The 13,327-nt window shown below is 40.3% G+C and overlaps 1 protein-coding gene across 8 annotated transcripts in view; it reads left to right on the top strand.

Annotated features, from left to right (window-relative positions):
- Positions 1-13,327, top strand: part of SFMBT1 (Scm like with four mbt domains 1) — a 135,765-nt gene that overhangs the window by 109,562 nt on the left and 12,876 nt on the right. For all 8 annotated transcript variants that reach the window (XR_009505891.1, XR_009505890.1, XM_059939913.1 and 5 more), the window contains 8 exons: positions 107-189; positions 2,537-2,663; positions 3,727-3,840; positions 5,584-5,626; positions 8,146-8,210; positions 10,427-10,566; positions 11,318-11,427; positions 12,526-12,701. Coding sequence is in view for 6 of the 8 variants with exons in the window: in XM_059939913.1 (XP_059795896.1) it covers positions 107-189; positions 2,537-2,663; positions 3,727-3,840; positions 5,584-5,626; positions 8,146-8,210; positions 10,427-10,566; positions 11,318-11,427; positions 12,526-12,701 (858 nt within the window). In the remaining 2 variants the exon portion in view is untranslated. The remainder of the gene's footprint in view (positions 1-106; positions 190-2,536; positions 2,664-3,726; positions 3,841-5,583; positions 5,627-8,145; positions 8,211-10,426; positions 10,567-11,317; positions 11,428-12,525; positions 12,702-13,327) is intronic.

Below are 13,327 nucleotides of genomic sequence, written 5' to 3'. Positions count from 1 at the left end.
AGTCCTCCAATTAGCAAGATTAGAAGTTGTGGGTGGACACCTGGCAGAGTGGCAAAGCCAGGCAGGCATGTGAGGTGTGAATCATTGCTCTTTTGTCCCTACCTAGGCTACCCAGGCCAGGACTTTGATTGGGCCGACTACCTCAAACAGTGTGGTGCTGAAGCTGCTCCCCAGAGGTGCTTCCCTCCGGTGAGAATCCTGTCCCCTCAGGGCCACTGCTTCGGGGCTGCTGGGGGCTGCTGTGCTTCCCCTGCTGTAATGATGTTTACTCTGAAGCCGGTTCTCTCATGCAACCCCAAAACGCCTCTCGTTGATTGTAATAAAATGGTCCAAGGAAAATTTCATTTGCTGCGGAAGTTAATTTGTTAATTTAATTAGTTTAACAGTTTATCAATTTGTTTTTTTTTATTAGCTGAAATCATGTGAATTTAAAATTTTAGTTTATGATTAGTTTTGATGGTCCATTAATATGAAAAAATGATGAAATATTAAGGAGAGAAAATTATTAAACTTATTTATGGTTTACAAAACCAAACAGCAGTAAAAAGCTTAGAACATAAAACAACAGTTTCCTGCTCTGTCCCTTTCCATGGCTTCCCTTCCCAGAAGTATTCACTTCCTATTCTTCTCACTGTTTGTTATTCTCATATTTATACTTCCTCACTTATAATTCGCTGCCATCTTTTGAGTTAATTTTAGATGTGTCTCTCAATTCTATATTACGGTAAGTGAGTAATCTAGCTATTTTACCTTACCTTTCTCCTCTGTCTTACCTATCTCCTCTTCCTATTAGAGTGATATTACAATCCTCAGTTAAGTCTGAATTTGTGTATTTACATTATCATGGGCGTTTAGGTGTTACTCACAGATTAGCAGTGTAGTATTTTACGATTGTTGTCTTCTTTTATTTGTCCTCAAGTTAATAATTGCCTTGTTTTTCATAGCCTAATTTTCTTTGCCTATAATACTAGCTCTTCCCACACCTTCCAGTAGATTCTCAAAACTCTTAGCGTATCAGGAAATCTGTCATGTCTAATATATTTTTTTAGAGACACCCCTCTTAGCAACCTCTTTTTAGACAGGTTACTGTCTTGGCTTGCCATGTAGTTTTAATTCTGGAGACTGCTCTGCTGTGTCACCCAAGGAATTGCCTCTCCTTCTTCTTAGGACTTGGGATTCCTGTTTTATATATCTCATGGCCTCTTCTTTTTTGGTTTACTCCCTTGTTTTGATGGAGCCTGTCTCTCAGCAGCTTCCTGAAATGGGATGCAAGAGACGTAAGACGTTTTGGTGTTTGAAAATATGTTCACTCTACTAACTTGACTGATCGTTTGGCTCAGTGTGGAATTTTAGAATGGAAGTTATTTCACTTTAGAATTTTGAAAACCTCAGTTGTTTTCTACCTTATAGTGTTGGTATTGAGAAGTTGAAAGCCATTCTTATTCTTGATCTTTCATATAGGACCTGCCCTTTTCTCTATCCCTGGAAGGTTATAGAATCTCTTTAGTCACTCCCTTTCAGTGTCAAGCCATGGCTTGGCCTGTCTTCACCCACGTGCTGGGGCGTGGAGAGCACATTCTCTCTGGAAACTTGCACCTCTCTGTGCTGGGAAGTTCCCTTGGCTCTCTTCTTTGATTTCCTTTTCTTTTTCTCTCTTCTCCTTCTGGAATTCTCATTTTGGTGGCCCTCTGGACCAGGCCTCCAATTCCACCGCACCCTCCCCACCCCCACCGCTTTTCCTGCTTCTTAGGGGGTTTTTTTTGCTTTGCTTGCTGTAAGATTTCCTAAACTTTATCTTTCAACCCTTATTTTGAGTTTTTAATTATTGATATCACATTTTTAATTTTTAAAAACTATTTCTGAATATTTTTAATAACATACTGTTCTTATTTTAAAGATGCAGTAGTTTTTCTCATCTTTCAGAGGATGTTAATTACCCCCACCTTCTTGTGATTTTTCTTCTTGCATAATCTGTTTTCTCCAAGTTGCTTGTTTTGTCTGTTTTGGTCTCTAGCTTTCATATATTTAGATATCTGCTAATTCCTTGGTGGAATTTGCTTGCTTATATTTAAGAAATGGGAGACTAAAAGAAAAAGCTGATTGGAAGCTCTGAGCATGTGGGTGGGGCTTGTCAACCTTGAACTTCCCTATTGGGTAAGATCTGTCTGGCCATTTGTTGGGGAAACCTAAATCCATGTCTTTATGTGTTCCTTCTTGTGCTTCATATTGCCACAAGAAGTCTCTTCCATTCGCTTGCGTGGAGGGTAGAAGCAGGGACTGGGCCTCAGCATTCCACATGCTAATCTCTATTCTGGACAGCACGCATACCCTCAACAGTTCCTGTGTCCTCCTGCCCAGGGATCTGATGTTTTACCCTCTGGAGGATAAATCTTATCTCCTCTAGGGAGGGGAAGGGACAGTTACCCTGGGGTGTGGAATGGAGGAGTTACTCTAGGATTAACTGTTACTTGGAAAGTTCTCTCAGATGAGCACATGAGTTAATACTGAGTATGTATTTGATTAATTTATCTTCTAGTCCATTTCTGAGCATGAATTTAAGGAGAACATGAAGCTTGAGGCAGTGAACCCTCTTCTCCCTGAAGAAGTGTGCGTTGCCACCATTACTGCAGTGAGAGGCTCCTACCTGTGGCTGCAGTTGGAGGGTGAGCGTCAACACCCCTGAGAAGCCGTCGTCTGACCACTCTTCTTTGCCTTCCTGTTTACCCCTGTAGTGTGGCTTGTTAAACTTAATTGATTAGCTAAATAGGGGTCTTGTTCAGAGACTTCTAATTTGTAATGTAAGACTCTGAGCTAAAAATTCATCTTCCTCTCCTTGATCTTCAAATTTTAGGAAATGAATATGAATAAAAGCCTTCACTTATATGGGCCCCTGTTTTCTTGAAGGGGAAAATACAGGTTAAAAATAGCATATATTTTGATGTGACCAAAATACATGAGCATGAGCATTAGTAACTAGCTTATTCGAGAGATTGTATTTTGGTTGCCCCCAACCAGTAGAACCAAAAAGTATGTAAAATTGAAAAGATATATTATGCTAAAAGTAATATTCAGTGATGGGACAGGTTTGTGGACAGAAAGTAGTATGTGAGTACTCAGCACTACAGCTTACTATGCCTGGGTTTCCTTTTATTCACTGCTGAATAGTCAGACGCGGTACTTACTGTTGTTCCCGGTTTGTAGAATCAGCCTTTAACATAGGTGTCAAGGACAGTATTGGATGTACGTGTTTATGCAACCCCTGCTGAGCAACTTTGTTTACATCACTCTCTGATTTGAGCCCACCGATCTAACTTCTGGCTTGTTCCTGAGTACCAGAAGTAATGTTTTTATTGAGTAGAACTATAACGTTTGCCTTTTATTTTCCAGTTATTTCATGGAATTGACGACCATATTTGTCAACCATCTGAATGATATTACTGGTAGTTCTAGGTGCTTATTTGCTGTTCCCTAACTAAGGGTCACTCTGTACATTGACTACCTGTTTTGGTCTTTATACAGTTATGCTTGGGGGACAGTTTGCTTTTTCTCTTAATGTGAAAAAGTATGACTTCTGTGTAAACGGAACTTGCTTAAGAGACTTTGTGTCTGTATTATTGCAATAGTAGAACACTGTCTACTAGAACATTGTCTAGAACATTGTCTAGAAAGTAGTTTATGAAGAAAGCTATTTAATAGTCTTTTAAAAAATTTTTTAAATCTAAACAGGTTCTAAGAAACCCATACCTGAATTTATTGTGAATGTGGAATCCATGGATATATTTCCTTTGGGCTGGTGTGAAACCAATGGCCATCCCCTCAGCACTCCTCGCCGAGCACGAGGTAGCTGTCTATTTCTGGGTCAAAGGATTGATTGTTAAATAATTTGCTGTGTGGCTGTTACCAAGTAGGAGGACATTTCAGAGAAAAATAAAATGATATTCTGGTTATCTGTTTCTGCATAGGAAATCATTCATTGCAACAAAACATTTATTATCTCACATTTTCTGTAAGTCAGGAATTTGACACAACTTAGCTGGGACCTCTGGATCCGAGTCTCTGGTGAGGCTGCATTCACGGTGTCAGCAGGGCTCTTGTCATCTCAAGGCCCAACTGGGGGAGGATCTGCTCCCAAGTTTACTCAGATGGTTGTGGGCAGGAATTCATTTCCTTGTGGGCTCTTGGACCGAGGGCCTCAGTTCCCTGTTGACTGTCAGTTGGAGGCTTCCCTCAGTTTCTTGTCATGTGGGCCGCTTCGTGGGGGAGCTCACAGCACGGGAGTTGGCTTCCATCAGAGCCAGCAAGCAAGAGAGAGAGATTGAGCAAGACACAAGTCCCCAAGTTTTGTAACCTAATCTTAAAGTGATCCTCCCCCAACTTTTAAAAACAGCTTTATTGAGAGATATTTATATACCATAAAATTTGCTCCTTTAAAGTACAGTTGACCCTTGAACAATGTGGGTTTGAACTGTGTGGGTCTACTTGTATGTGGATTTGTTTCAATAAATATGTACTACAGTACTACATGACCCCTGGATGGTTGAATCCGCGGATGCAGAACTGCACATACAGAGGGTGGAATGTAAAGTTATACATGGATCTTCGACTGCTTGGGGGTTGGCACTCCAACCCCTGCATTGTTCAAGGGTCACCTATATTTAAAACCTAGTTCTGGGTTTTTTAAACTAGCAAGTACTATAAGTATTGTTATATCTTTATACAGAAACCAAAAATAATATTTTTAAGCCTCCCTGGGACAGCCAACTTCTATGAATATTTTCTGGGGGGAAATAAAATGGTGTAGCTGCTTTGGAAGACAATCTGGCAGTTCCTCGAAGTGTTAAATATAGAGCTATATACTCATGAGAAATGAAAACATATATCCGCATAAAAACTTGTACACAAATGTACATAGTGGAACCAATCCAAATGTCCATCAACTGATGCATAGATAAACAAATGTGGTATCTCCACACCATGGAATAGTATTCAGAAATATAAAGGAATGAGGTGTTAGCACACACCACAACTTGGATGAACTCTGAGAACATTATGCTAAGTAAAAGAAGCCAGTCACAAAAGAGCACATGTTGTATGATTCCATTTATGATTTAACAAGCAAATCTAGAGAGAGGAAAAGTAGATTATAGTAGTTACCTAGGGCTCGGGGGTGGTTAAGTGGAGAGGTGATTGCTAAGGGGTACCGAGTTTCTTTTTGAGATGATAAAAATATTCTCAAATTGACTGTGGTAATAATTGCCCAACTATGTGAATACACTAAAGACCAGTGAACTGCGTATGGTTGTCCCTCCGTATATGTGGAGGATTGGTTCTGGGACCTGCCATGGATACCAACATCTGCAGATGCACAAGTCCCATAGTTGGCCTTCTGTCTCTGCTGTTTTGCATCTGAGGAATCAACTAACTGCAGACTGTGTAGTACTACAGTATTTACTGTTGAAAAAATCCACATATACTCAGACCCATGTTGTTCAAAGGCCAGCTGTAAGCTAAAGTTAGCTTAATGCATATGTAACTTTTCCTTTGTCTTTTTATTTTTCTTGACATTTTTTTTTCTTTGTACAGTACACAAACAGAGGAAAATTGCAGTGGTTCAACCAGAAAAACAGTAAGTGATAGTATGTTTGAATAGTTGACATTTGAAAGTTAGATATCTAGAAGAAGAAATAACTATTTCAGAGAGTATATCTCCTCATATATTGTTTTCTCAGATGGAAGCATAATCCTTTAATTCAGCTTTTGATAGTTTATATACTTCTCCTTACAATATGAGCATTTCCTAAAGTGGCATTATATATAAAAGGGTACAATGCATTCTCAAGATGTTCCCCAAATTGAATTTTCTTTGGCTTTTAGACCCTGAAGACATTTGAATAAGAGAGGAAATAGAGTCTCTATGCTGGTATTTGTTAAGGAAAACCAAAAATTATAAATCAGGTTATGATTTGTCGCAGTGAAAAGAACTTGAGGTAGAAAACAACAACTCTACAAGAAAAGTCACACTCAGAGGAGTGCTTCTGTCTCCCATTAAGAAGCCCTTTGGGACTTCCTTGGTGGTCCAGTGGTTAAGACTTTGCGCTCCCAATGCAAGGGACCCGGTTTCGATCCCTAGTCAGGGAACTAGATCCCGCATGCCACAACAAAGATCCTGCACGCGGCAACGAAGATCCCACGTGCCGCAACTAAGACCCGGTGCAGCCAAGTAAATAAACAGATAAATATTTTTTTAAAAAAACCCTTTGTAGCATTCCTTCATACACACTGTTGAAAAGCAAAGAATTAGTGGTGCCTTTAAAATACAAGGGATTCTGTGTGCATGCGTATTTTTAAAAATTGGGTTTTCAATTCTGTCTTAGCTCAGGCCACCAGAACAAAATACCAGAGACTGGTGGCTTAAACAACAGAAATGTATTTCTCACAGTTCTGGAGGCTGGAAGTCTAAGATCAGGTACCAGCCTGATTTGGTTCCTGGTCAAGGCTCTCTTCCTAGCTTGCAGATAGCCATCTTCACGCTGTGTCCTCACATGGCAGGAGCGAGGAGGAAGGGAGTTCTTTCTTTCTTGTTCTTCTTATGAGGCCACTGATCCTATCGGGTTAGAGCCCCACCCTTATTTACTGCCTAAAAGGCCTATGTCCAAACACACTCACATGGGGTGGGGGTGGAATTAGGGCTTCAACATATGAATTTAAGAGAACACAATTCAGTCTGTAGCAAATTCTGTATAATTTATAGCTGCTTTCATGGCTATATGAGTAATAAAACTGACAATTGAGGTGGAGAGAAAGGCTGCAGCATTCTAACCCAGCTAGAGGACTGAGAAAGCAATGACAAAAAAACTGGCTTTGGATTTTTCCTTGACTTAGTCATCAAGACTGAGCCAAAGGTTTAGTCAGGAAGTATTCTGAAAAGATAAATTAGCCTTTTTCAGTGATTGCTGCATATGGTGTGATTCTGTTTTTGTAATTTGTCTTTAATTTTGAAACTGATAGAAGGAAACAGACCCTATGTAAAAATGCCTCTGTTCTTCATCTATTAAAAAAACAAGTACAGATCTTCCTCGATTTGTAATGGGATTATGTCCCAATAAACCCACCTTAAGTTGAAAATATCATAAGTTAAAAGTGCATTTAACACACCTAACCTACCAAACATCGTAGCTTAGCCTACCTTAAATGTGCTCAGGACACTTATACATTAACCTTCAGTTGGGCAAAGTCATCTACCACAAAGAATACTCATGTGACTTATTGACTACTGTATTGAAAGCAGAAAACAGAAAGGTTGTAAGTGTATTGATTGTTTACCCTGTGATCTCCTGCCTGACTGGGTTGCTGCCCAGGAACATGGATTGTACCGCATATCACTAGCCAGGGAAAAGATCAAAATTCAAAGTATGGTTTCTGCTGAATGCATATTGCTCTTGCACCGTCGTTAAGTGGAAATATCGTTAAGTAGAACCACTGTAAATTGGGGACCATCTGTAGTTTACTTGTGGTTTAAGAATCCAACAAGGGGGCTTCCCTGGCGGCGCAGTGGTTGAGGGTCTGCCTGACAATGCAGGGGACACGGGTTCGAGCCCTGGTCTGGGAGGATCCCACATGCCGCGGAGCGGCTGGGCCCGTGAGCCACAGTTGCTGAGCCTGCGCGTCTGGAGCCTGTGCTCCGCAACGGAAGAGGCCGCGATAGTGAGAGGCCCGCGCACCACGATGAAGAGTGGCCCCCACTTGCCACAGCTGGAGAAAGCCCTCGTGCAGAAGCGAAGACCCAACACAGCCATAAATGGATAAATGGATAAATAAAAATTAAAAAGAAAAAATGGGAAAAAATTAAAAAAAAAAAAAAAAAAGAATCCAACAAGGAATTCTATAATTTGTTGCTCACATGAATGCAAGTTCATTGGAACATGCAGTATCACAGCACTATCTACAGACTGTTGTCCCCTTAGAACATGTCCATAGTTTTTAAAACAATTGCTGTTTCTAAAAAAAGTACAATTGAGGAAGCACCTTTTGTTACCAATTTTGCAATCTGCCACATTTGTTTTCTTAGATTTGAAGGAAACTAATCCTCACATTTTACTGATCTTAGGGATTAACTCAGTATTTTGTTGTGTTTTCTTGATGCAGAGTACCATCCTCAAGGACTGTCCATGAGGGTCTGAAGAATCAGGAGCTGAGCTCCACAGACTCAGGTATAAGTGCATGCAATCTTAAGGAAAAGACGACCTTTAGCTTCTTTTAATGGACTACATCTAAAAATAACTTAAACAATACCTTTGATTTATGGGATGTAGCTTTATAGAGGGGTCTCTTAATTGTGATTTTAAAGAGTTATAATTGTCTAAGATATATTTAGTTTAATAATTATCTTTAGGCTGGTATTTCTGTCCATTATAAATGGACATTATAATATTTTAGCCATTATTTACTGATCACTTGTCAGTGTTAAAGGCTCTGGAGGTCAATATATCATCCCGGAGTTTAAATAAAGAAACTTAGGCTTTTCAGATCGTGCTCTTTTTTTAAACTGGGTGGTTGAGAGGTAGATATTTATTCTTCTTTAAAACCTTTTTATGATATACACACTTTGTATATATATTTTGCAATTAAAAAAAAAAAAACAACAAAACACTGAAAAACAGATTGTTCCAGAGGCAATGCCTGATAAATTAGACAAGGACCCTTGCTGGAGGCCCAAGCCTTTTGACCAGGGCTCCTTGGAACTACTCTTGACACCCCTTTGCTGTTTGTATAATGCGTAGCATCTTGGCTCTGTGTGTTTTAGCACAAATTAGGCATTTGGGTGGTATTTAGTAAATGCCTAGAGAAGAAAGGAAACCAAAGTTCAAAGAGGTCACACAGCTTACAGTAGAAGGGTCAGAAATGGAACTCAGATTTTTCTCAAGTTCAAAACCTGCACTTTTGTCTCTTCTACCCACTGCCTTTTCATAACATCATTTATACATAGAGGATCAGGGCTGCGTGACTCCTTATTTTTGACGTGTTACTGACCATTCTAACGCCTACTAAAACTAAAGAATTAAGACATTAATATCTCATGTGACCATAGCCAAAATGTGTTTGCTTTGGGTTTTGTCATATGTCAAGTTACCTTGGAAACAGAGCCTGAGACTCTGATATTTGCATGCAGGAGTTTCACTGGGGAGTGCTTTTTGAAACATTCCTGGGAAGGGTAAAAGATGCAGGACTGGGCAGGGAGAGAAGTTGAGTCACAGTGCAGTTGTAACAGAAGTCTCTTCCAGTCCCACAGGGAGCCTTGGAGCTGGTATAGCCACTGAGTGTCCCTCAGTGGTGTGTCCCTAGAGGTGTGGTGGCCACACCCTTGTACTCCCTCATTGGTCAGTTATTGGAAGTGAGCTGCTTCTCCCTCCCCACCTCACAAAGGGTGGGACCTTGGGCAAGGTAGCTCTCTCCTACTGAGGGGCAGTTCTGGACTGAGAGATGTTCCAGGATAGACTCACAACTGAGAGCTGTAAACGCCCAACATTCCCAGCAGCAGGGAGCATCCCCTGAGAGGATCTGGGTGGCAGAGTTCAAATGGAGAAGTGGGCACCAACATGCTGACCGCTGTGCTAAGACTGGGTTCTTAATTAGAGAATGAACACTATGTACTTCAGGGTGCTATCAACACTGGGCAGTGTACACGCTCGTTTCCTTTTGATTAACAGGCAGTATCCATCAGAAGAGCTTTCTTTGCTTTATATGAAAATGGAAAATGTTTTTGTGTCCTTGAATTTTTTTACATTTAGTAGCTGAATTGCCAACTACTCATATGAGGGGATTAAAAAAACCTTATATTGGAGTACAGTATTCATACAGAAAAATAGTTGAAGAGAGGGGTCTCTAGGCCTAGTTATACCCCGTAATACCTAAAGAACTTAGAGATGTGGTCACAGAATGCTTTTATCCCTCTGAGGAATCGCAGTGATGGGAGGGCTCCCACATCACCAAAGGCTACCAGCATACTAGTTTGGTAGTTTTAAGGGGACAAACTGTAGTTCTGGATAATATTTACCATCACTGTCTAGAAATATTCTAGAATCGATTATTGAGTCGTTGATCTTCAGGAATCATCATGAGTTCTTGAAGTAAATCCTCCACTTCCTGTAGTGATAGAAGTGTGGGGCTCTGGAACAATGTTGCATTAACCAGGAGTTAATCTGCAGTAAGTCAGGATGTTGTTGATCTCAGCAGAGTGATAGCTCTATAATAGACTTGTTGTAAGTATAAGGTATTTCACACTCAGACAGTATGTTAAACTCCAAAATAAGTTAAGTCCTGGCTTTATGTAATGGATATGCTGGTTTTTTTCTTCAGTAATTCAGCTTTGGAAACATAGGGTAGAAAACTATTCTGTTCTGAATATTTGTTTCTCTTCATTTCTCAGTTATGATTAATGGAAAATATTGCTGTCCAAAGATATACTTCAACCACCGTTGCTTCTCAGGGCCATATCTTAACAAAGGAAGGATCGCTGAGCTGCCTCAATGTGTGGGACCTGGGAATTGTGTCCTGGTCCTCAGAGAGGTAAGGTTCCCGCCTAGAGTAAAAGAATTTAAGAAATTTCACAGCAGTCTGGTAGACTCATTCAGACAAGGATCAGCGTGCCGTAGGTGTGACAACTCTAAGTTTTATCAAAAGTGACTCACTTTTCTCATGTATTGGGCAGTGAACAAGGCACATAATTATTTTTGCTCCATAGGAAACATTCACCTAAGCAGTTCTTCACGTGGCAGGTTCACCTCTTGTCAGTGTAGAAAGGTCTTCTGTCAGAGACCACGTGAGGACCATGCAGGAGTGAACATGAGAGTAGTCTAAGCCTGAGAGGCTGTGTGGCATTAACCTGGGACCGTGATAGAACTACATACACATCTGCTGGACTTGAGCTTCCCAGGCAGGGTGCTGCACTGTGGGTAAGAGATGTGAGGTTTTCAAACCTATCAGCCCTTAGGGTGGTGAGGCTGTGTCTGGGGAGGCCGGAGCTTCTGTGTGTACCATGACTAGGAAAGGATTTGGAAGCAAATGCTAGAATAATTTTAAATTTGTGGTGCCCGTTTCTTCCTGACCATAATGTTTAGAATATTTAAGAGGGTCTCATTACTGTCTTATTTGCAACTTTGGTCAACTGTCATATCTTCAGTATTATTATTTTGTTAATGTTTGTTAATTAATATGACTAGAATTAATCACCTAGGTGACATTCTAGGGAATAGCAAGGTTCTAATCGTCTGCTTTTCTCCTCCCCAACCCATCTTTCTGCTTTAAAAATGGAGCACAGGTCCTCACTTTACTGATCAATGCGGCCTATAAACCCAGTCGTGTCCTTCGGGAGCTGCAGCTGGACAAAGACTCTGTGTGGCATGGATGTGGGGAAGTCCTCAAGGCCAAGTGAGTAGGCTCCCCTGCCCTTTATTCTTTTTATTAATTTTATTTTATTTTTATTTTTATTTTTTGGCTGCATTAGGGGTCTTCATTGCTGCATGTGGGCTTTCTCTAGTTGTGGCTAGCAGGGGCTACTCTTTGTTGCGGTACGTGGGCTTCTCATTGTGGTGGCTTCTCTTGTTGCAGAGCACAGGCTCTAGGCGTGCGGGCTTCAGTAGTTGTGGCATGTGGGCTCAGTAGTTGTGGCTCACGGGCTCTAGAGCACAGGCTCAGTAGTTGTGGCGCACAGGCTTAGTTGCTCCGAGGCATGTGGGATCTTCCCGGACCAGGGCTCGAACCCGTGTCCCCTGCATTGGCAGGCGGATTCTTAAGCACTGTGCCACCAGGGAAGCCCCCCCTGCCCTTTATTCTTAATCACGCTTAACAGGTCACAGAATTGATTCTTCCATGGATAATATTAGGATACTTATGTTCCCTTGGGCAGTGCTTCTTCAACTATTTGTGGTAAAGGACCAGGTTTGTTTTCTTTTTTAAGTTGCTATCCTATTATACTTTTATAAAATATGGTAAAAATGAGTTACAAAAATATGGAATTCAAAAGACATACAATTCAGGAACAGCTTTTTTGTTACTAGATTTAAGAGCCATAAAATTACTTTTGCAAGTTACTGTGAAAGTTTATAAAACATTTGTTCTTGTTTTCTGACCTCATCTTGTCATGGATGGGTAACAGTTGGCAGGTTATATTGGTCTGTGGACCATACTCGTGGAACCACTACTCTAGGATCAAGGAAGACTTAATGAAAGTCACTTTTTTTTTAGTGGTTAGTGTAGAAGTTATTATTTGAAAACCTTAAACATAGGAACAGAAAGCAGGGACCTTATTTTGCTAATTTAAAAAGTCAGCTTTTAGTTGTCATAGCTTACTAGATTATAAATTTAAGTACAATATAAATTCCTCATTGTTTTCAGAGTCCTCAAACTGTAAGGGACATAGAATATTCTAAGAAGCAAAAATGTTTTTCAGGTCTGTTAATATACTTGATTTTTCTCTGTGTAATCACTAGCCCAATAAACTTGGTATCTGATGTCTTCCAATGGCAGATACAAAGGAAAGAGTTACCGAGCTACTGTCGAGATAGTGAAAACAGCAGATCGGGTGACTGAATTCTGCCGGCAAACCTGTATCAAACTGGAGTGCTGTCCTAATCTCTTTGGTCCACGGATGGTTCTGGATAAGTGTTCAGAGAACTGCTCTGTACTTACGAAGACTAAATATAGTGAGTCAAGTTTTTTAAATTTGTTAACTGTAGCAGCTGACCATATCTCATATCCTGGAAGGTTTTTATTTTGCAGACATTCAGATATAGCAGAGGTATGCAAACTTTTTCTATAAAGGGCCAGATAATAATATTTTAGGCTACGGGTCATATGATCTCTTTTGCATATTCTTTTTGTTTTGTTTTATTTTAGTTTTTTAAAAGAACACTTTTAAAAATGTAAATACTATTTTTAGCTTGTGGGCCATACCAAAACAGGCCATGGGTCACATTTGGCCTACAGGCCCTAGTTTGCCCACCTTTATGTACAGAGTGTATATAAATTAACTGTTGCATCTAATAGGATATGGAATCTGTTTATACAATCTGCATGTATTTATTACGGGTCCACTGTGTGCTGCCACTGTTCTAGCACTGGGATACAAATGTAAAGAAAAAAATGCCTTTCCTCATTGAGTTTACGTCTTAATGTGGGAGATAGATAATAAACAAGTGAACAAATAGAGAGAAGTACTATGGAGAAAAATGAAGCAAAATAAGCAAAGTAGGAGAGTGAGGAAGGCTAGCAGGTGGGGTGCTGTTCATACAGGTGGCCAAGAAAGTGAAGGAAGCAGGAGAGCTAGCTG

Source organism: Balaenoptera ricei, chromosome 11 (assembly GCF_028023285.1).
Source record: "Balaenoptera ricei isolate mBalRic1 chromosome 11, mBalRic1.hap2, whole genome shotgun sequence".
Taxonomy (NCBI): Eukaryota; Metazoa; Chordata; class Mammalia; order Artiodactyla; family Balaenopteridae; genus Balaenoptera; species Balaenoptera ricei.
Note: the sequence above shows the minus strand (reverse complement) of the source record. Positions and strands in the feature narration are given on the sequence as shown.